Source organism: Vespa crabro, chromosome 3 (genome assembly GCF_910589235.1).
Source record: "Vespa crabro chromosome 3, iyVesCrab1.2, whole genome shotgun sequence".
NCBI lineage: Eukaryota > Metazoa > Arthropoda > Insecta > Hymenoptera > Vespidae > Vespa > Vespa crabro.
The window spans coordinates 7,071,701-7,095,796 of NC_060957.1; the positions used below are offsets into that span (position 1 = coordinate 7,071,701).

Sequence of the window (24,096 nt, forward strand, 5' to 3'; positions counted from 1 at the left end):
TATTGAACCTATCACGTGTATCGAAGATGGCAGCACTTATCGTTCATTAGAGAAACTTTTTTATCGATAGTAGTTAAAATAAACTGCGTAGATTATATTGATTATAATTAATGAATTTCATATTATTTTTTTATTATTTTTTATAGAATAAAGAATGAATAGACGAATTGTTGGTATTATTATTCGTAATTGTTAATATTATTATTTGATGATTGAAGAGAAATATCTGTAAATGTCTCGATTTTATAAAAGATTTTCTTCAATATTTTATATTCGGAAGAGGTTAAATAACAGGAAAGGTGATGAGTCGAGAATATCGATGATTAAAAGTAGATATATATATGTGTACTTTTATTCCTAAGTCTTTGGTAGTACGATGAATACTTTGAGCGAATCCAAGTGAATTCATTAAAATAAGGAGAACAAAGGTGCTCGTTCGTGGGTTTCGATCAAGCGATACGAGTGGTCGCGCCTCTTAGTCGTTCGACCAATCAACGTCATCGCATATTTGGATCGTTAGAGCGACACAAAGCAGCGACGTCTAATCGAACGATTTCGTGATAAGGTAGAAAGTTTGATTAGAGTTTTGAGTGAAGAAAATGAGGACAAACGGGATAGAGACAATCTTAATATAAAAATTTTAACATTAAGAAAATTTTTAGCTCTTTTAGCGAACGCGCATGTTTATTGACGCCGGAAACGCTTGATGGTCGGCTATTACGATTGGTTGTTCCTTATCACGTGACTTGCATTCGCTTCATGCATTCGTCAACGAGTTAATAGTGGGGAAGTGGCATCGTTGACGATTTCTCGGTGCAGGCTTCTATTACCGTCACAAAGGCAAGAAATAGCACCGGGAGAGGATAGTTTGTGCGCGTGTAGGGCAAGTATTGCTTGCAGCGAACCGAATAGAATATCGCGTAATCAAGACAGAAAAAGAAGAGGTGTGTAAAGAGGCGTAGGCGGAAAAGTTTTGTTTTTAAATTCGGAGTTAGAGACCGAGATCGTAAGATAGTGAAGACCAACGAGATTTTGGTGTAGTGTTTCGTCATCGTAAGAGAAAGGACTCAAAAAAAAAAAAAAAAAAAAAAGCAAAAAAACAAAAAAAAAACAAAAAAAAACAAAAAAAAAATAAAAAAAAATAAAAAAAAATAAAAAAAAGATAAAAGACTTGACATACTTTTTTCCCTTGGACATCTTAAACATTCGGAGGGACAAGACCACGTATCAACGACGATTACGACGAGATCGTGAGAGAATCGTCGTCGTCGTTGTTGTTCGTTGTGAGATAAAACGCCTGAAGAAGGTTAAGAAATTTAAAGAAAACGATCGACACGTTTTACGTGATCGATACGTATATTGATTAACCGCTAGGCGACGAGATTGTCCCTGATATATGTCTTTTCGCGATATCTTTCGAGAGTTCCGCGAATTTTTGGACAAGCAGGAGGAGTTCGTGAGAAAAGGACGAGTACAGTGCGTAGAAACGTTGTCGTCTTTGTCTCTTTGTCTCATTGTCAACAACGGTTATTAAGATATCACAATCGAGTGGAGAAAAAAAGACAGACAGACAGATAGGCAGAGAGAGAGAGAGTTGCGACGTGTGAAAAACAAACAAGTCGGATCCGCCATCTTTCGCTTCTCCAGCTGCAATTCTTGGAAGTGGGAGTGAAGTCGGAGTAGAAGGAGAAGGAAAAGAAGACGGAAAGAGTAGAGAGAAGGCGGAGGAACTAGCAAGAAAGAAAAGAAAATAGTCGGTTGTGACTCTGCTGTGCGTGAATTTGTACGTTACACCGATTGATTGGATTCTGTTTTTGAGAGAAAAAAGTCAGGTTTTTGCTCGAAAGGTGACCAACGGTCACCGAATGTGGCCAAATTCGCAACGAACGCGAAAAGGGAGGACCGCCAAGGAACTCGAAACAACCAGGCCGAGGTAGCATCGCGCTAAACGGAAGCTTCCCAGGGTGCCCCACTACCAACATCAACAACAGCCATAACACTACTGCTACTACTACTACTACTACTACAACACTACTACTACTATTACACTATTCTACTATACATACTAGATCACAACACATCGTCACGTTTGTACGCCGCGCGTTCCCTCCGACCGATCCCCTATCCCTTCTGTCCTGGATACAAACTTATTGCGCAGTTAGAAAAATCGCTGGATACGGACGCTATAGAAGAGAAAGACAGAGAGAGAGAGAGAGAGACGCCAGCTAGCCTGCCTGCGCTTGCTTGCTTTCACCTCAGGAGAAGCGACCCGCGATAAACTAAGAACGGTGAGTTTTATATATATATATATATATATATATATATATGTATATATTATAATCCCCCTTTTATCATCCCCATTTTTCTTTCTTTCTTCTTTATTTATCTCCTTTTTTTTTCTTATAAATTAGTATATACTTTTTTATTATTCATCATCCAGGTATATATCTTTCTCGAGAGGTCTCTTATACTTTTCGTAAAACACCTTTGTTCCTATTTTCAAACATTCTCCATCATCTTTTAATGTCGTTTATCATCGTATATTTCTTTATTCTCATAAGAAATCTTTTTCCTATAATTTTGATATAATTAATGAAATATGTTTGATGCATTTTCTTAAACATATATATGTATATAAATGTTTTAATAAATAATTTACGATAAGTGTGATATATTAGAAATGATAATTCGTTTCTTAGACGGGTCGAGAGAAGTAGAAGAGTGATAGAGAGAAAGAAAGAGAGAGAGAGAGAGAGAGAGAGAGAAAAACCATCGTCTCATCTCGTTGAAATCATGACGAATTCGGCACCAAAGTTGAACGACAAGGTCGAGCGACAGGGCTCACCTAACACAGGTGGAAAGAGGCATCATCGCAGTTCGATGAAATCATCACCGTTCTTTCATAGCAGCGGAGGACGTTACGGTAAAAATGGAATCAACAATAACAACAACAGCACCGGTAGACTGAGTTGCAGTCCACCATGTAGCGGTAAAAGTTCAAGAAATTCGCCGTTGCGATATGATAGTAGCAGCAGTCCAAGGGGTAGCCCTACTAATAGCTTTTACGCTGGCGCCAAATTTTCGGAACCACCATCACCTGCGAGTCTACCTAAGCCACCAAGCCATTGGACCAATAACAGACTCATCAATAGTTGCCAGCGGTCCGAAAGGAGAAATAACAATGATATATCGAATCATCTTAAGATGATACTCAACGTCCAAGCCTGATATCCAAAGATCCACGGACCGCCGGAGACGGTCATCTATCGTGGCTCCCAGCGGGAGAGACAACTACGATATCATCATCATCATCATCGTCATCGACGTTATCATCATAATCGTTATCATCATCATCATCATCGTTACCATCATCATCATCATCTTCATCATCATCATCATCCTTCTTCCTCCTCATCGGGCTATGGACAATACGTTCGCGCGTGCGGCCTCGAGCTGATCGTTTAAAAACCGTGAGTAAGAAAAAACAGACGAGACGATTTATTATTATTATTATTATTATTATTATTATTACTATTATTACTATTATTACTACTACTATTATTATTATTATTATTATTATTATTATTATTATTATTATTATTATTATTATTATTATTATTAACAATTCCTCAGCATCCCGCGTTGTATGTGTAATATGTATATTATCTACAAATCGTAACGTTATATATCTCTATACGATGTATCATAAAAGCACGCGAGCTTCGTCGCGTTGCAATTATCGATGAGATGTGATTAGATGAGATGGGATGAGATGAGATAAGATGAGATGAGATGAGATGAGATGAGATGAGATGAAAGTGAATATAAAAGAAATGATAATGGTGAAGGAGATAAGGAAAAGAAGAAGAGAGAAAGAGAGAATTTAAAGAGAAAGAGAGGGAGATAGAAATGTAAAAATTTTAAACATATCTCTCTCTCTCTCTCTCTTTCTCTCTCTCTCTCGTTCTCTCTCTCTCTCTCTCTCCTTCTCTTTCTTTCTTTCTTCTAAGGCATGAAAAGAGAAAGTTTATCTCGTTGCTAATGTATGTGTGCGGGCCATTCGTTTGTTCTTTCTCTTTCTCTCCTCTCTTATTTGTGAGGACGATAATAAAATTTTCTATTATATATATATATATATATATATATATATATATATATATAATATATATATGTATGTATATGTGTATATATATACACATATACACACATTTATGTACATAAATTACGCGTGTATAAATATGTGTGTGTGTATATATATGTACACAATGTGTACGTGGAACATACGGACTAATTAGAAATATATATATTTCTTCGCCTTGAGGATTCATCTGGTAAAATGCGGACGAGTTTAGCGTATTTCCTAGGACGCGTAAAAGAATAAAAGCGGGAAAATAATGAGAAAGAAAAAAAAACAATTTCATTCGTGGACGATCTATGAATAATGTTTAATGATTCTATTGTACGCCATCAATGAAGATATAAACGTATTGTATTTTAGATTATCGTATATGATTAACTCGAGGAACGTGAAGAAAAAACACATTGCTACACAAACACAGGGAAAATACACACACACATACACGTTCTATATTTCTCCTCTTAACGCATAAATAATATAAATAATGGTTTTTCTCCGTGCACGAACTATAAGCATCGAGAATGGAGAAAATATACGAACAAGAATATATTTAAAAAGAAAAATAGAAAAACGAGCGAAGCTGCACTCTGCTCTGATTTTCTTTTTTTGTTTTTTATTTATTTATTTTTATTTTTTTATTATTATTATTTTTTTTTTTTCTTTTGAGTTTCTAATAAAAGCTCAATTCTCTTTTCTAAAGAATCGAAATTTTGATGGTTTTATCTTCGAAATCAATGCAAAAGTTCAAGTTTTGTCGTCCTTTTTTTTTTCAATTCGCAAATAAACACATACACGAACACAGTTCTTTCTAAAAGGACAAACGGAGGAAAGAGAGAGAGAAAGAGAGAGAGAGAGAGAGAGAGAGAGAGAGAAAGAAAGAAAGAGAGAGAAAGAAAGAGGGAGAGAGAGAGAGAGGGATTAACTATTCTTTTCCTTTTTAATCGTCTTACGTATGCTTCATTTTACGATACGAAGAAGCTTTATTCACGAAAGTATGGTCGAATAACACGTTCAAATTCGATTTCTTGGATCTTTCTTCCTTTGATTATTAATCGTTATATCGTCAAAGTAAATATACAATATTATATTCGATCATTTAACGAATAATTTATTATCGTGGATATTTTGTTTCTTCGTATATGTAACTGGTAACGTATACGTAAAAGCTATATTTCACGTATATGTTTATCATTTTTTTTTAATCAGCGATCAAAGAATTTTTTTTTTTTGTGTTTTTTCTTATTTTTCTTTTTTTTTTTCTTCTTCCTTTTTTTTCATTTACGTTTATTATTTTTCACGAAGCATATTTTTATTTTTTTCGAACTTTGATAGATAATGCTATCGCGAAATGACGCGAATAAGGTTTCATAAGGAGAGTTTTCAAAATGGGGAACGGGAGACGGGATTAACGAGATTAGAATTAGAATGATAAAGATTATATATATATATACATACATTTAATGAGGGATCTGGATAAGTCAGTATCGAAAAAAAAAATAACAGAATACGTTATCCCGAACGTTGGACAAATGAGAACGCTTTAAAGTATTAACTTATATGCTTTTTTTTGGCTGGTTCAAATCGACACGCTTTTTAAAGGAATACAAAATTTCTACGTCCGATTACGAAAAAGAAAGTAGGCGGTGTTCTTTCTTTTTTTTCCCATTTTTTTTTATTTTGAATAACGCAGTGTTGTAAAGTGTGTAAAAGATCGGTTTCAATCTAACTTTAAATTTGTTATTAATTTATTAAAAATAAATAAGAATGAAAGACATCGAGGTTATGAAAAAAATTCTGATGAAATTGTATAGAATTCACGCGCTTTCGGTTACCTTTTTATTCTCTATAAAATATCTAATAAGAGAATGTAATAATTAAGCGCGATCCTATGAATGCATTTTTTTCTATTTTATCGCGTTGCATACGTACGTTCGGTAGACAGAGAAATAACAATCGAAAGTTGTATCAATGCAAACACACATACGCTAATACACACACACACACACACACACACACACACGCGCGTACATAATTGCTTGACGATAAAACGAAAATTTTTTCTTACCTTGTAAATCGTATATTTCGATGTACGAGGTACAGATATATGATATTACGTAGAAAAATCGTTATGCGTTTATATAACGTATCCAAATTTTATTTTTCTCCCTTGTATTTTTTTTTCTTTTCTTTTTTTTCTTTCTTGTTTTTTTTTTCTTCAATTTTCTTATACGTTTTTCTTTCTATATCTCTGTATATAAATAAGTATATATCTTTTTTTTTCCTTTTTGGTTTCTTTTTCTTTAATAAAAGAGGATGATAATTATGATTTAAATTATTGGGACTGGATAAAATTCTGTCGTAATATTTTTAAACATATGAATATATCGTGGGAAAAAAATTATTTTTTTGTCTTTCTTTTTTTCTTTTTAAGTTTAAAGGTAGACGTGTATCTATGTCGCTGCAATATGTTCGCAATTAGCAGTAATGACAGATTTCTTCTATTATTTTTATTTTTTTCTTTTTCGTTTCCTTTTTCATTTTCTTCTTCCGACATTTTTTGCTCCGTAATATTTTCTTTCTTTTTTTTTCTTTTTTTTCTTTTTTCCTTCTAATTTTTGATATACTACAATTAGGTTTAGTGTGAGCTGCCAAATAAATATGTACGTATTGTCGAAAATATATTGGAAGATTGAATGGTCGTTTGCTTATGTCTTCGAATGTTGAGTCGAGGATTGTATAAATGAAGGATTGAAAGTATAGTATGAATGTGAAGAAGATTAAGAAAAGGTATAAAAGGTATTAAAAAGTGTGCAATTTCGAATTTTCTATTAATTTTTCTCCATATTTTTTGTCTAGTTTCGTAAAGATGAAGTGTTTTTAAATTAGTATCTATAGTATTTTTATTATCACGCATCAGAGAGTGGTATGGTCGAGGTTTATTTTCATTTCTTACTCTTCAGATATATACATATATATTTTTTTTTCGTTGTTGATTCGTTACCCCCCCCTTTTTTTTTTACAAAGTAAGATCGATAAAGTTGATTCGTACTAGTCGCCGATCGATTTCCATCGAGTGTAATTTCGTATCCTTCCTCTTTTTTCTTTCTCGATATATAATATAACACATACAAATATTTATACACACACGCAATATATATATGTATATGTATGTGTATACGTATATGTATATGTATATGTATATGTATATGTATATGTATATGTATATATAGGTGGTTCGCAACGATTTGAAAGCGAAAAAAATGCATGGAAGTTCCAAACGCAGGCAATTGAGAGAAAGTGCATCGGACTTGTTCCTTTTTTACACTTTCCTAATTTGTCGTATAACCTACTTAACTACACACACACACACACGCGCACGTACGCCAATTGTAAATATATACAAAAATTTGAATACAGTACCGTTATCTTGAAATCGATTGTCTTTTACACAAAAGATCGATAATTTTTTAAAATAACACGAAACTAAGTGATATAAAAATCGAACAAATTCAAACTAATGCCATATTTGAAAATTTTTCTCGCATATAATTTAATCAACAGAAAAATCCTGTGATTCTTAATAATTCTCCTTTCTTCTCAATTGATTTCTCGTGGTTGATATTTTTTTTTTATTTTATATCGTTTGTTTTATCGCACTTTTCTGAATTAGATAGATCGATCGAAACAAACAATCTTCTTCCTTTTCAAATCAAAATTATTTTACATAGTCGGGAAACTTAATCTACATATAATTGTTATTATCATCGTGAACAAATTAGTTAAAGAGATATAAATAATGGAGAGAGAAAGAAAGAGAGGCAAAATGAAAAAGAAAAGAAAAATAGAAACTAATTATAAAACCGAAAATGATCGATGTGAAAATTCGACGAGAAAAGAAAAGAAAAAAGAAATAAGAGTGAAGAAAAAGAAAAAAGATAGTCATTATAAATTAAAAGCATACGTGCTGCTCTCGACGGAAAATAAATACGTACTCGTTCGATAAGTATCTTCGAACGAAATGAATGAAATAATAATAATAATAATGATCATAATGATGATGATCTTGATATTAATATTGATGATGATGATGGTGATGCGTAACGAGAGGGGGAAAAGCTGCGCGAACGCGGCCCAATTTAATATTTCTTTTTTCTTTCATTTTTTTCTTTCATTTTTTCTTTCATTTTTTCTTTCTTCCTTTTTATTTTTTCATTTATAATATTAATTTCATATCGTTTTATTTCAAATTGAATGGAAAAAGGAAGTTCTCGAATTACAGTGACTTATGACAAATATTCTGACGAAGGAAAGGAAAGGAGATTTTTTTTGTCTTGCAAAATCATTTCTTTCCTTCGTGTGTGTGTGCGTGTGATGTCACTTCTCTACTATATACTATTATCCATCCAGTGAAATAATACCGTTATTCTCCTATAATATTTAAAGAAATAACTAATGAAAGAAAATCGCCTCGAATTAACGGACCAGAGTCTGAGTTCGCGTAAGTTTTTCGAATCGGAACATAATAGCACACCACTTGTATATCAATCACGTGCCCGTTTCTAATCTAGAAATAAAAAAAGGGCCTCTTACGAATAAATCGAATTGAAACACTGCCGTCCTATGAGTATTGCAACAAAAAAAATGGCGCGCGCGTTCTACCGGTATACATATATATGTATCTATATACGTATATGTATATATGTATGTAGCTTCGTCTTTAAAAATAATATATATATTTCGCGCATGAATGTACATATACGATATCTCGGAAGGTGGGAGGGAGGGAGGGAGGGAGGGATGGAGAGAGAGAGAGAGAGAGAGAGAGAGAGAGAGAGAAGATAAATTGTAATTTTGATTGAAACGTGTATAAACTTATTTGTAAAAAAGAAATTGGTGTACATATTGACTCGCGTATGTATGTATGTATATGCATTTTTGCCTTTTCGTACGCAGAACAAAGGAGAGAAAGAGATAGAAAAGAGTCAACGTTTCGTTCCAGTTTCGGTCGAGAGCAGCGAACGTGACTATCTTAAAACGGATCTCTGTAGAGAAAAAGAAAAAAAGGGTAGAATCAAAAAAAAGAGTGAGAAAAGAAGAAAGAGAGAAAGAGAGAGAGAGTTTAATAAAAGACGATGCAATTGGATTCTCGTGATTGGTGGTAGAAAGTAGCACGTGAGTTTCTGTTTCATAAGAGAAAAGAAAGGGTGCCAGGCTCGGTTCGAAAGAATATAAATATGTGCTGTACTAGGCACGACAAAAAATAACAATAAAAAAAAAGAAAAAAAAAACAAAAAAAAACAAAAAATAACAAAAAAAAAACAAAAAAGAAGAAAGTTTAAAGAAATCGATAATTGATAATTTAAAGAGAGAGAGAGAGAGAGAGAGACAGAGTCATGTGACGTTTTTGCAATTTGTTGTTTAAGGAAAAAAGCCACGAACGATGAAAGCTTATCGATCGAATGATCGATATAGTGACGATGAAAAAAATTTAGCTGTGATGATGAACCTATAGGTACTACTAATTTTTAATTGATAACTGATCTATATAAATATTATATATACACATATATATTATATATTATATGTATATGATATAATAACAGATAGGACAAGCTAATTTAAGTATATACTTATATGTACAATGATAATAATTTTATTAAAGAATTAGAGAGATCGACTTAATGAAATACAATTTCAAAAAGGAAGTGAGAGAGAGAGAGGGAGGGAAGGAGGGAGAAAGAGAAAGGTTGCTTTAAAAGAAAGTTCGGTCTCTTTCTTTCATTCAATGTGGCGCACAAGTTGCAGCCCCCTAAGAGTCATCATTATTGATTACTGTAAATTTCTTAGATATACAAAACGTGCGATCGTGGAGATCGGGTACATTAAAAAAAAATACACATGCATATATACAGACACGCAAAATACCACGTAGCTAATGTATACTCGTAAACACCGGAAGAATTCTTTCACAAACAACGGGTGTGAGTCATTTATTTTTTCTTTTTTTTCTCCAAAAAAAAAAAAAAAAACCGAAAAAACCCAAAAAAAAATAAAAATGGAAAGCTCTGAAGCAGAGGAAATATATGTGAATACAGTTGACGAATATTATGTTGTAAAGAAAAGAAAAGAAAAGAAAAGAAAAGAAAAAAAAAATAGGAAAGAAAGAGGGAGAGGAGAAAAGAACTAATAATAACTCTCCCAAGTTCTTTAAAATCCAGCCAAGAATTAACCGTGACCCACCGTCGCAAAAAGTACTTAAGATATAAAGTTATAGCTTATAATTCATTATTATAATAGTATTTATAAAGAAAACAAAAAAGGATCTACCGGGGAAGGATCATTCGGGTCGTCCCATTGTCGTCGTCGTCGTCGTTGATGGGTAATGGAATTTGGATTGTTAAATATCGATTGATCGCGAACGTAACCTGTACTTTTAGCTTTCAATTAAATTGAAATTTTTAAAAAGGGACCGCAGTTTTAGGTTAAGTACGTATATAACTTTGACGCCATATTGAGGATTAGAAGTAGTTCTATCGATTTCACTCTTCATTCTTGTTTCTCCTACTATTTCTATATATTCTTAAACATTAATAATTTTATCATTTATCTATCATTATTCTATTTTTTTTTGCAATGCATATGAAATACTACTCAATAATTAATTTCTTTTTTCGACTTCTATTAATTTAAATGAATATTAACTCCTCATCGTCTTCGTTTGCTTCTTATAGAATTTAAGGATAATTTATGATAATTTTGAGCTACTTATCCTCGAAAAGATTTATTCTTTTCAAATTAAGGATTAGTAGGGAAAAGGGACGACCCGTGACCATTGACCGGTAATTTATTGTGATATTGTAACGTACAAAGCCGTTCGTCGCAATAGGCTGGTTTATGACGAGATCCGTACGAATAAATCAAGAAGAAAAATAAAAAGAAAGAGAGAGAAAGAGAATGTATGAATGATATCGAGTTGAAGAATCTTGCGAACGTGAGAAAATGTATATAATACCAGCATTACGGTTGCACGAAAAGATTAGCAATGGCAATGCTCTCAACGATTATCGATTCGAAGGAAACCCGTGACACAAATCGGTCGACGAACTTCGCGAGATACACATATACGTATTTATCATATGTGAAGGACATTTAGCAATATGGATCTCTCGTTTTTACTTCGTAATATCTCCTTAAAACGTATGCGTCATTTCTTTTTCTAATGATTATAACTTTCTCGTTAAGTTCTCGTTCCCCACCGATAAAAAAGGTCTACATCTTATATTGTATTCTACTGACAAAATACAACACGCGTCTTTGTGTATATATATACATATATATATACCCACACATATATATATATATTATAGATTATTGATAAAGTCTTTAGGCAATAATTAGAAAGAGAAGAAAATACGATTGGAAAAGAAATTGGTCGATTCGTTATTTTTTTTTCTTATTATTATTATTAATATTATTAATATTATTAATGTTATTAATATTATTAATATTAATATTATTATTATTAAGATTATTATTATTATTATTATTATTATTATTATTATTATTATTATTATTATTATTATTATTATTATTTAGGAAAATTGTTTCTCAAAATCCAGTATCTGTTCTTTAAACATTTTAATCTTTTCTTTTTCTTTCTTTCTTCTTCATCTTCCTTTTTCTATTTTTTATTTTATTTTACTTTTCTTTTCCGTTTTTTTTTTCTTTTTACCACTTCAAAGTTAAGATGATATTCGAGTCCATCGTTCGTCATTATCTATCGACGCTTTAACCGATGCGACAAAAAAATAATACAGAAAGTTCACTATTTAACAATAATTTTAGGTCTTGGTTAGAAGCTTTTTGCGGGCGAACTCATTTGAGAGCTTACCGGAAATAAGGGAATATATTAGGGTTTCCCATAAGTTTCTTTCCTTTTTCTAATATGAAATGAATACACAATGTTTACTATTTAAGATATTTATTTTGTTATATAAGAACCTTTTTGCTCTATTACCTTCTTCCATCTCTCAGGAAGTTTCATTATGCCTTCTTTTCAAAATTCTTGTGTTTTGGACAAGAAATAATCCTGGAGGTGCGCTTTTATTTCGCTGCCCTTTTATTTCACTGATGGATTTAAAGTGCTTATCGTGAAGAGAATTTTTTAAGAACAAAAAGAAGTAATAATCAGATGGAGTGAGATCTGCAGAGTATGCAGGATGCGGTAAAACATACCAATCAAATTGTAAGAGCTTTTCTCTTACCGCTAATGCAATATGTGGTCTCACGTTGTCATGATGAAAAACAACGCTTTGTCGGTTCATTAATTCTGGCCGTTTTTTTGTTATGGCACCTTTCAATTGATCCAGTTGATGACAGTATTTCGTAAAATTTATTGTTTCACCTTGAGGAAAGAGCTCGTAGAAAATTACGCCTTTCTAATCCCATCAAATGGACAAAAGAACTTTTTTGGGGTGTTAGTCCCGGCTTTACGACAGTTGAAGGCCTATTGTCCTTACACCAAGTGCGTTTTCTATGCACATTTTCATATAAAATCCAAGTTTCGTCTCCAGTGACAAGCCTTTTTAGAAACGGATCCTTTTTCATGTCGCTGGGGAAGCAAAGTCGCACATAGAGATGCGATTCATAAGGCTGGTCTCCGTCAGTAAGTGCGGAACCCAAACTTCGCAGCGATTAACATATCCCATCTTGGTTAGGTGATTATGCACTGTTGTTTTGGGAATCCTAGTGGCATTTACTATCTTGCGCACACTATATCGTGGATTTTCATCAAGCATGGCCTTGATAAGATCCATATCTGTCGTTTTTGGACGGCCGCTATGGTCTTCATCTTCCAAATAAAAATTTCCCCCTCTAAATTTTTTAAACCAATTGCGAACAGTTGTAATAGTTATAGCACCATCCCCGTACACGGTACAAATCTCGTCGAGAGTATTCTTTACACCATCATCTTTTTTGAAACGATGAAGCATAATATGCTGTAAATGTCGCCTTTTTCTACCCATGTTTAAAATGCTGTGGATGAAAGTTTTAAAAGAGACTGTGGCACAAACGAAACGTACTGTAAAAGAGCTCTGGAATGATTGAAACCGATGACATAGACGACTAATAGATAAGCCTGCATGTTTGCATAAGCAGAGTCAGATAAGGCCATTCATAGTGCGATGAGAAAGAAACTTTAGGAACACCCTAATATTATCTATATTTCAATCGATTAGAAGCGCGAATTATATTAGCTTTTTTGTTTTCAAGAGACAGATAATAGAATGAGGGGAAGAAAGAGAGAGAAAGAGGTGTTGTATTTTATAGCTTTTCAAGGAGAATTAAGAGAATCGTACAACATATCTTTTTTCTAAATTTTATTTTTGAAAAATTTTTATTAGTTACACCAATCAGATCATTATATATATTACATTACGATTTTATTCTAGCTTTTTTACTCTTCGAACGACGATGAAATATCACGAGACAACATATCGAGATATTCGTTGTTGTTGTTATTATTATCATTATTATTATGTTTATCATTATTATTATTAATTATATAGATATAAGAAACTTCGACATTTTTACATACGTGCAAAAAATTTATTTTAGGTATATATTATATTAAAAAGATCTATAAGTTTACATTCTTTCTTTCTTTTTTTTTTTTTCTTTATAATTTTTTCTTTTTTACGATCTAATATCTTTGCGAGAAGAATATGCGTTTAATTCATACGTTATATAATAAAAAAAAGTCTTTTACGATCTGTTCTTGTATTTTATATTTGTAAATTAGTTTAGATATTAATTCACGCATATTACACGAATGCCTCAACGATACAACAGCAGCATATAAGGAGATATACATATACGCAATATATATATATATATATATATATATATATATATATAAGTATATATATATATTAAAAATAGTTATGATAGATCATATGGCAGGGGTTATTAAAGTGTTTAGGGAAAACAAGAGAGAAAAATCAATGAATATAGCATATCGTTGATCCTTCGATGTAGAAAGAGTATATCCTCGAATCTGGCCGTTAAAAATTTCGATCTATGAGAAATTTTATCTATTGAAAAAAAAATGTTGATTTATTAATCGAAACCGATGTCGAACGAGAAAAGAAAAGAAAAGAAATTAGATCTCATCGATGTTTTGATTGTTCGCGAACAACTATACTTTGACGAGATCTCTCTCTCTCTTTCTCTCTCTCTCTCTCTCTCTCTCTCGTCGTATTTATTATTGTCGATTGAAAGAGAAAAAATCCAGAATCTTTAAAGTAACTAACAAACAAAGAAACAAATTCAGAAAAAGAAAGCAGCGGCTTCTCGTGAAAAATACCATTACAAATAAGTACTGATTAATTGTTTAAAAATTAACGTTTTAACATTAACAAAAGGGACACAAACACAACAACACGAACACTATGTCGATTAATTGTGTAAGCCTTAAATTTAGGATTAAGTTTGCGAAAGATTTGAGATAATAATATTATAAAGACACACGGATAAAGGGAATAAGAAATGGAGGAGAATTATCGTGGCATCTTCGTGGGTATTTTTTTTTAGTAATGAAGTCATCGTGTAATGTATATATATTTTTTTTCTCTATTTTCTTTCCTTCCTTTTATTTAATTTAATTTTATTTTATTTTACTTTTTTTTTATTTTTATTTAAAATATTTTTTTTACAACGTGTTTCAATCTATGGGAAATCATTGATTATTATTTATCTCGAGGAAAGAAAAGAAAAGAAAGACGAAGAGTATAAGAGGAAAAGAAAAAGAAAAAAATCCAGAAAAATGGCAAGACCTTCTTCTATCCATCTTTTCTCGTCTCTGATTTTCTCTTTCTCTTCGTCCTCTTCTTTCTTCGAGATTTTACTTTCATTCCCTCTTTTTTATTTTATTTTTTCCCTCCCCTTCATCCCTAAATAAAGAACACTTTTCGCATGTCTCATTTAGTATTTTATTTTCGTTTAGTCCTAAGTGTGTCTAAAGAAGAGTTCGATGAACTCTTTCTCTTATATTGTGTGCTGTGTATATATATGTATATATATATACATGATCTTCAAATTTGAAAAATAAATGATAGACAATATGGGAGGCGCACGAACGTTTGTTGTTCGATCTTACTTAGCTTTATTTCAACTTTTTTCTTTGCTTTTGTCTTTCATTCCGCTTTATTTTCATCGTTTATTTTTTTTGTTTTTCTGTTTTCTTTTTCATTTAAATTTTATCTCTATCTTAAATAAGTAATATCTATACATCTATATATATATAATATATATATGTATATATATATATAAAATATAATTATATGTATAATATTAATAATAATAATAATGCCACACACACATATACACAGTAAATCATAATAATTATTCTTATTGAGTACATAAAGCGTCGTTCGAGTATGTGAAATCACGTGGAAAATTGATGTGAAAGTGAAAATGAAAAAGAAACTTTATTAAGAAATGAACGAAAGAAGCACAAATCTTTTTTATCGTGCGATCGAAACTTACTCTCTTGATATTTACAATATATATGCACACACACACACACACACACACACATATATATATATATATATATATATATATAAAATGCATTTTCACTTACACTCTCGTATTTTATAAGAGAGAGATATAAAATTGCGTGCTCTCACAAAAGCGCTCGTACAACGACGTTTTATCGAATAATAAAGGGAGATAAACGTATCTTTCGTTACTTTTCGTTTCCTTTGTTATGTTTATCTCGAAGACATTCGTACAAAGTGAGGAAAGATTTTTACCAACGGTAGCAAAAAGGAGTGTCACTCATATAACGATTGACGCCCATCGTGTTCGTGCTTGTAAATTTTTCTCCATGTTCACATAATTAATATATATATATATATATATATATATATATATATATATATATATATATATATACATATACATACATTTGTGTGTGCACGTACATATACATTCAAACATATGCGATAAAACATGAACATACACATGCACATGAATATTATAAAACAGAAAAAAGATAGAGACAGGCAGATACACGACGTTATATGTATATTATATTGAAGGCCCTTTGACAAAGATCAATGACAATATTTTTTATCCTTCTTCTTGCTACTGTTCGTGAAAATCATGGCCGAATGTCAGACACCCTCCCTCGACTGTCTCGTCCGGTATAAGTCGTCTTCTAATCCTCGTTCATTTCTTTTTATTTTATATTTCATATGTTTTTCTTCCTTTTTTTAATTTATAATAATTCAAATTTTTCTCTGATATGATGTGTATGTAGAACACACACACACAACACACAAACATACAAAGAGAACATATGCAATATAATTTATAATTAAAAAAAAAAGAACAATGTACACGTGTAAATCAGATCTTTTTTTTTATGATCGATCGCAATTGTAAACGAGGACGACGACACCGTTCAGAGAATTCGACGTGTTTTATTGTTGCGCAAGCGCACACCACTGACGTCCGGCCAAAGAAAAGCCGCGAGGATAAATGGAATTGCCTGCTACTGCGGCAAGAAAACGCACTGACTATTTTAGCGAATCGAGATTCGACTATGTACCTTGATATATATATATATATATATATATATATATATATATATATATATATATACCTTTAGAGAAAATGAGGGGGAGAAAGAGAAAGAATGGACGAGCGCGTATGTTGCATATGTATTTGCGAGAGAGAGAGAGAAAGAGAGAGAGAGAGAGAGAGTGGCGAGCGTGCCAAAATAAATGCATGAGAATGTATGTATATGTGAGAGTGAGAACATGTTAGATATATATACGTAGTAAAATAGACGAGCCTCCTGCTCCAAAAAAGGACACATTTTCGATATACACATACCGATGTGTGTATGTGTATGTGTGTGTGTGTGTGTGTATTCAAAAAGTGTGTGTGTGCTTGTGTGCGTATGCGTGCGCGCGTGATCGATAACGAATAAAAGTTATGAGCAAAGGACGCGTCCTTTCAAACACTCCGTCGAGATATATCCAAGATGATAAAAATAACAAAAAATAAAAAACAAAGAAAGAAAGAAGGAAAGAAATAAAAATTTAAAGAGATTCTTTATAAAAAGCGAACGTTTTTGCTTGAAAAAAAATATCATTTTGCTTGCGTCTTAGCGTCATTTTTTTCCTCTTTTTTCTTCTTTTTTTTTGTTTTTATTTAAATGTAATGTATAAAATTGCGCTTAAGAAACAAAGAGCCTGTTAAAATTTCGCTTACTTTTTCCGATGCTTCGGAGGAAAAAAAAATAAAATAAAATTAAGAAAGACAACGGAGAAGAAAACATATTGGCACGTGTGTAGTGTTAAAATAAATTATATAGACCCGATGTACATCAATGTTTTAATTATCGTAGAAAAAAAACAGAAAGAGATAAGACGAAGGACTAATCCGTCTATGTCCGTGTGTCAGACAAATTAAAATTTGCATTAAAAAAAAAAAAAATAAATAAAAAAGAAAACAACAATAATAATAATAATAATAATAATAATTTCGTTCGTCGTCGTCGTCGTCGTAGTTTGTTGACAAAAAAAAAATAATAAAAATTAAAAAAGAAAAAAAAAAGAAGTTAACGAACGTTCGATCGGTTCTCGTTTTAGCCGAGGTACGTTGAACTAAAACGATGATACGTATAGTAGTAAAGGTCAATGAACTTTCGAATCAACGTCGACGAAGAACGCGTAAAATCCTTTTAAACAAAAGGAGAAAGACGCTTGTTGCCAATATTTTTTCTTCTTCTATCTTCTCTCTGTAAATTTTTTTTTTAACTTCATTTTGAAGCGGGTCCAGTTAACAAAAATTTTTATTACATCGAGTAAGAGAGAGAGAGGGGGGAGAGGAGAGACATTCCTCTTTCTTGAACGTTTAAAAAAAAAAACAAAAAAACAACGTTATGTTAGACGTAACACTTGTTCTAAGTTTGTATCCAATTATAAGTTACATTTGTATATGCCCATTATCGCTGTACAGAGCATCGTTTTTATGTTATTTAAACCAACAGAGACACAAATCTATACACACACACACACGCAAACACACACACAGAGACAAACCAAACACTTTGATATGCTTTAAAGAAAAAGACAGAACGAGAGATATGAAAAAGAAATCGCGATTGTCGTCTTTGGTAATTTGGTACATGAAAGTTGTTAACAAAGTTCAAAGACATCGAAAAAAAAAAGAAAATTAGAAAAAGAAAAAAAAACAAAAAGACAAATAGCATAAAAATGATAAGAATGAAGTTGCAAATCATTCTCTTAGAAACACGATAATAAAAGAAACTAGATGACAATCGCGGTGTGAAAATGAGAAAAATGTGGGTGGAAAAAAATATGAAAAAGATTTTGAGAGAACCCCTTGCTAAAAATGAATAAACGAGAATTATATCTTTTAAGACGATAGTTGTATACATTTAGGATTAAGTGATATCGAGTCGCGATCTCTGTGATGATGATTTTTTGCCCTCTTGAACGTCCAAAATTTGTATCGGCCGATCGGACCGATCTTTGGACGTAATTGCAATTGCTATCAAATTAATAACAATTACAACAACATCAACAAAACACAATAGGGTACTTAAGGATAGAATTATTATAATCTACATATTTGTATATATGTATATATATATATATGTATGTATGTATGCATATATATATATATATATTAAATCGTACTAAGGGTGCTCGTTTACACGAGAAAGAGAGAGAGAGAGAGAGAGAGAGAGAGAGAGAGAGAGAGAGAGAGAGAGAGAGAGAGAGAGAAAGGGAGGCGAAAAAGATAAAGATAATAATAATGATAATGATAATGATAATGAAAGAAATATGAACAAAGCGTGTAATAATAGTAATAACGACGAACAAAGCGATAAAAACCGTAATCGTGTTTTATGCTAACGACGATGATGATGATTTCTAGAAATCATGATAAATTGTAATAGCGTTAAATGATAATAATTGTATATATATATATATATATATAATGAAATAAAATGCGCGAGATAAGTAGAGATATGAAGGAAGAAGATAGACGAAAGAAGATAAAGATAATTGTACGACTAAGAGAAAATGAATGAATGAATGAATGAATGAATGAATGAGTGAAAAAAAGAAAAAAAGAGAATATTTTGCTACTGGTGGTCGAAGAAAATGTAAAAGAAAAGGCTACGTTTTGTCAAATGGAATGAAGATATCTCTGGCCACTTCTTTGCAAACAGGGTTTCTCTGTCACGACCCCATGGCTTTTCTCTGAGGATTCGACAAGAGAATGCCCGAGAGAAAGTACATATGTAATATGTGTGTGTATGTGTGTATGATAGAGAGAGAGAGAGAGAGAGAGAGAGAGAGAGAGAGAGAGAGAGAGAGAGAGAGAGAGAGAGAGAGAGAAGATGGAATGACGATGCGTGGGAGTCGAACTCGAAGCAGAGCCCCTCTTTTCGATATAAAAGAGCCACTGTGTAAGAGAAAAGAGAAGAGGACGAAGAGATGAACAAAGGAGATGGAGGAAGAGAAGTAGGAGGAGGAGAAGAAGAAAAAGAGGTGGAAGAAGGGTGGCAAGAAGAGAAGGAGTGAGAGTGAGAGAGAGACAGAAACTCGTCGATAAACGCGCAAACGCGAGATCCTTTGTCTACTATCCTGCGACGAAGTGATGGAGAGATGAAAGATGATTTTATTATCGAAAGAAGAAGAATGAGATGAGGAGGGGGAGAGAAGGGCGTAGAAGGAGGAGAGGATCGCGTGTTGCGCTAGGACGAGGAAAGAAGAAATGATTATTCTTTTTCTTCGATCGGAGGAAGGATCGCCACCTTTCTACGCGCATCCCGTTGTTTTCGTCGCAAAACAATCGTCTCGCGTTTGCGCGCTATCACCACCACCGCTACCATCGCCGCCAATATAACACAATCAACAATAATAATAACATATAATAGCACAATGACGACGATGTGTGTATATCATGAGAAAAAGAAGAAAAGGAGGATGAGGTAGAGGAGGAGGGGAAAATGCTTTATACAGTTCGACGTCTTTTCGAATTGCGTGTATGATAAGAGAAGTTGTTTTTTCATTCAAAAGAATTTTCGTTCCCGTTCATTCGTTTTGTCCTCTTTTTTATGAGGGAAAATAATTAATAAAAGAGGAAACGAGGATGAAAGTAATGACTGAAGGATGAAAAACGAGAAGAACTTTGAATCGTCATCGAAATGATGATTATCTTTTTTCGAGGGAAGAGATTCTTTTAATTCTGTTAAAATGTATGATAGAAGAAGAAAAAGAAGAAAAAGAAGAAGAAGGAAGATGAGATTCTGAATTAGTATTAGGAATAAAAGCGAATGGATCTTTTCTGGACACACCGGAGAGAAGATCTGTATCATCGCCAGGAGAAGAAGAGTAAGAATGTAAAAGTAGAAAGAGAGAGATAGAGAGAGAGAGAGAGAGAGAGAGAGAGAGAGAGAGAGAGAGAGAGAGAGAGAGAGAGAGAGAGAGAGAGATCAGTCCAGTCCAGTCCAGGAAAAGCGGAGTAGCAAACATATATAAAAAAAGCTCTCCGCCGAGCTCTTCGTCCATGTTTTTTAATGGAATGTACGATATATGTATTAATGCATATATGAACTGATATGTTTATTACGTATATCGGGTTTTTAAAGAAAAAAAAAAAAAAACAGAGAGAGAGAGAGAGAGAGAGAAAGGAAAATGTTAAGATAAAAACATGGAGAATAGATAAATGCGATGATGATGATGAGAGTCTGAATCCCAGAGGATTTTTGAAGATGATAGAAAATTAAGAAAATGTCTTTTTGAGTATAACAAAAAGCGTCCAAAAAAAGCTGTAAGTGTAAGGATACAATCAAAAACAGAGGAGAACGAGAAAGAGAGAGAGAGAGAGAGAATGAAGATAGTATGATTGGAAAAGTAAAGATTGAAAAATCGTGCGTGAGAGAGAGGGAGAGAATGAGGAGAAACGATGGAGTGCAATTTTAAGAGAAGAGATAAAGAACGTAGAGAGAAAAGGGAGAAAGAGAAAGAGAGGAAGAAAAAAAAATGATAGGAGTTGTCGTTGAGTATATTACAATACAAAGCAAAAGATAAGATACAGATAAAAATGTGTATGCTCGAATGGTTTCTCCATAAAAATGAATAATTCCAAATATTCGAATTTGGCGAAATTATTAATCACGTGAAAGACAAAGAAAGTGACGTGACAAATTTCAAATATATATATATACACATACACACATATATATATATATATATCATCGTTCGATGTTGCTGATGGTTTAAGAGTTACGTCTCCTTCGTAAAAGCGTTCTGTGATGTGTTGTGTTGTGTTGTATCGTAAAACAAAGAAGAAATCAAAAGGCAAGAATTTTTATCTAGCCTTTATATACATAACTTTAACAACGTTTCTTGTTCGTGAGTCACGCTGTTCGAGATGAGATAGATATAGATAGATAGATAAGATAGCTAGAGGATACATTGATAGATCGAAGAAGCAAAGCAAACAGCAGGAACAACAACAGCAACCAACAACAACGCAGTAGTACGGATTGGGAGAATGAAAGAAATAAAGAGACGTGGGAGAATATCTTTCGAGGCTTTGGAGATTAGAGAGTGAGAGAAAGACGGAGAAAAGAGAAAGTTCGTAAAAGCAAGGCGACGACAACGATCGGCTTTTCGAATCGTCGTGTCGTTCTACTATAACACGACGACGAAGTAAATAATATTTTTCCCTTTTTGGATGTATGCCTGCTGCGCAAGTTTACGGAGAAGAAGAAGTTTTAAAGAAGAATGCAGAGAAAGGATAAGAAAAAAAACCTAGTAGAAGAAATAGAAGAAGAAAAGAAGGAGCTTTTTCATTCCTTTCCCAATATCATAGTTTCATCCATTTCATTTTTGTTCAATTCTATTCTATATCCCTCTTTCCCCCCTTTCTATTATCCCATTTACCTGCTTTCCCTAACAACACAAAAACTCTGTCCGTCCTTAACGATCAAAGATCTCCTAAAATTATCTTTGACCGTCTAACATATTTCTACAAAAAATAATTTCGTTTTTATGTCCTTTTCCTAATATATATATATATATATATCCCATTTTGATGTTCACAACCATTCTATATTATGAATCCCTCTATATTTCTTTAGGGCCCTTTTTAGGGCCCGCAAATGATCAATAAACGCAAAGGTACGAGTTTACGGTTCACATTCCATAATCCAAAGAAGAATGAAGATTATGTCCTTTTCAAGACAATAAATATATTTATACAGGGAAAAGGTCCTTAAAAATCTGTCCTTTTTAGGACAAAAAAAAGGATGTTTAAGATATCTTAAGAATTATAATTTCAGAACTTAGAATAGAAGAAAGAAAATTCCTTTTCGGTACTAACTTTTACTTTTCTAATGGCTGGAAAAACCGGAAAACGAAAATAAAAGTTATTACAAGGATAAGTATCTTCATTAACATAGAAAAATGGGTCCTTTTATAAGGTAAGCAATTAAGGTCGCTTTATAAGGTCGCATTTGAAATATAACTTTCATAAGTTCGTTAAATGAATTTTGTTGTCCTTTTAATGTAATTTTTAAAATTTGTTTTAACTGTATAATAATATTGTTCTAACAGGACGGATATATTATGTTCTAACTTATTAACACAGCTGAGAGGATTCGAAATTTGAGTTGTCATATTATCAAGGTCAAATGGGAAAAGATTACCAATAGATGTCTCTAGAACATGGTACGTATTAGATTTGGTAAAAATCATATTTACGAAATTGTTCTTGACTATATCTTATATATATATATATATATATATATATATATATATATCAAAGTTTTTTTAATTTACTTTATATTTGTTAAAATAATATATTTTTTATTTTTAAATAATATAAATAATTCGATATGTTCTTGATGTTAAGTTATCTTTTGATTTTTCATCGAAAATACGATCATTCGAGAATGAAGATAATCGTATATCATTCTCTTTCAAAACTATTATTCATATTTCAATCGGATTGACGTCACAGTGACATAGAAATATTTTTCGATGACTCATTTCGAAACATCGACTAATATCATATCTCCTTCCTACAATTTAATTTTGTAGAAACAGATAAAAGAACTTGTTTAATCGCGCGAGGTAACTTACAATCAACATCAGTGAATTATACAATAGGTAATTCGTAAAAATTCGTTTAAGTTTGTAAAAGAGACTCTTTATTTTTATCAGATACATATTAGCATTGTTAAAGACTGAATAACATTACAAACGTCTATGTATTTTGCAAAGAAAAATAAAAAAAAAAATAAATAAAAAGAAGTCCTCGAAAAAAATCCTATGTTCAAAATGCCTATGTCCAACAAGGGAGATATAACAAAGGTGGCATGGGCCTTTGTTGGTGTTTATGGTTTGTATATATGTGTACGTACGTATGTATATGTTCCTGAAATAAAAGATACACTAAATATATATATGTAAACAAATTTAACTTAGTTTCACGTTGCATTGATTAAAATATTTTTTCGATGACTCATTTTAAAATACCATGTAGAATATTATTATCTCTTCAGTAAAACTTTATTTTGCGGAAACAGATAACACATTTAATCGCACAAGATATCAACAAGCAATGTCATTGAAGAACACAATAAGTAATTTTAACAAATCAAACTAATAGATTTGTCAAGCTTATCAGTTATTTGCGTCTAGAAGACGCAATAACATAACACAATAACGTATTATAAACAAGAATCTTCGACAATGTTAAGTATCTACGTTAGACTAGGAAGATTATAAAACAAAGATAATATGAGCCTTGTTTATGTTATATCGATGTATATGTTACTGAAATAAAAGGAAATATACATAAATATTAAGGTAATATATTGAAGATAACACACACAA

The 24,096-nt window shown here is 32.1% G+C and overlaps 2 protein-coding genes across 2 annotated transcripts; one reads left to right on the forward strand and one right to left on the reverse strand.

The window, feature by feature from the left end:
- The first annotated feature begins 777 nt into the window (after positions 1-777).
- LOC124423154 (proline-rich nuclear receptor coactivator 2-like) lies at positions 778-3,868 on the forward strand. The gene is made up of 2 exons (XM_046960597.1): positions 778-2,288; positions 2,700-3,868. Exon 2 carries the CDS (start codon positions 2,794-2,796, stop codon positions 3,226-3,228), a length of 435 nt encoding a protein of 144 aa, XP_046816553.1. The 5' UTR covers positions 778-2,288; positions 2,700-2,793; the 3' UTR covers positions 3,229-3,868.
- Positions 3,869-11,834: 7,966 nt separating this feature from the next.
- On the reverse strand, positions 11,835-15,427 carry LOC124423195 (histone-lysine N-methyltransferase SETMAR-like). The gene has a single exon (XM_046960689.1). The coding sequence runs from the start codon at positions 13,162-13,164 to the stop codon at positions 12,742-12,744; it is 423 nt and encodes a 140-aa protein (XP_046816645.1). The 5' UTR covers positions 13,165-15,427; the 3' UTR covers positions 11,835-12,741.
- Between the last annotated feature and the right edge of the window lie 8,669 nt (positions 15,428-24,096).

What these genes read in the sequence shown, in the direction of transcription:
- LOC124423154 (XM_046960597.1), top strand. Translation starts at nt 2,794, where the DNA reads ATGACGAATTCGGCACCAAAGTTGAACGACAAGGTCGAGCGACAGGGC.
- LOC124423195 (XM_046960689.1), bottom strand. Translation starts at nt 13,164, where the DNA reads ATGGGTAGAAAAAGGCGACATTTACAGCATATTATGCTTCATCGTTTC.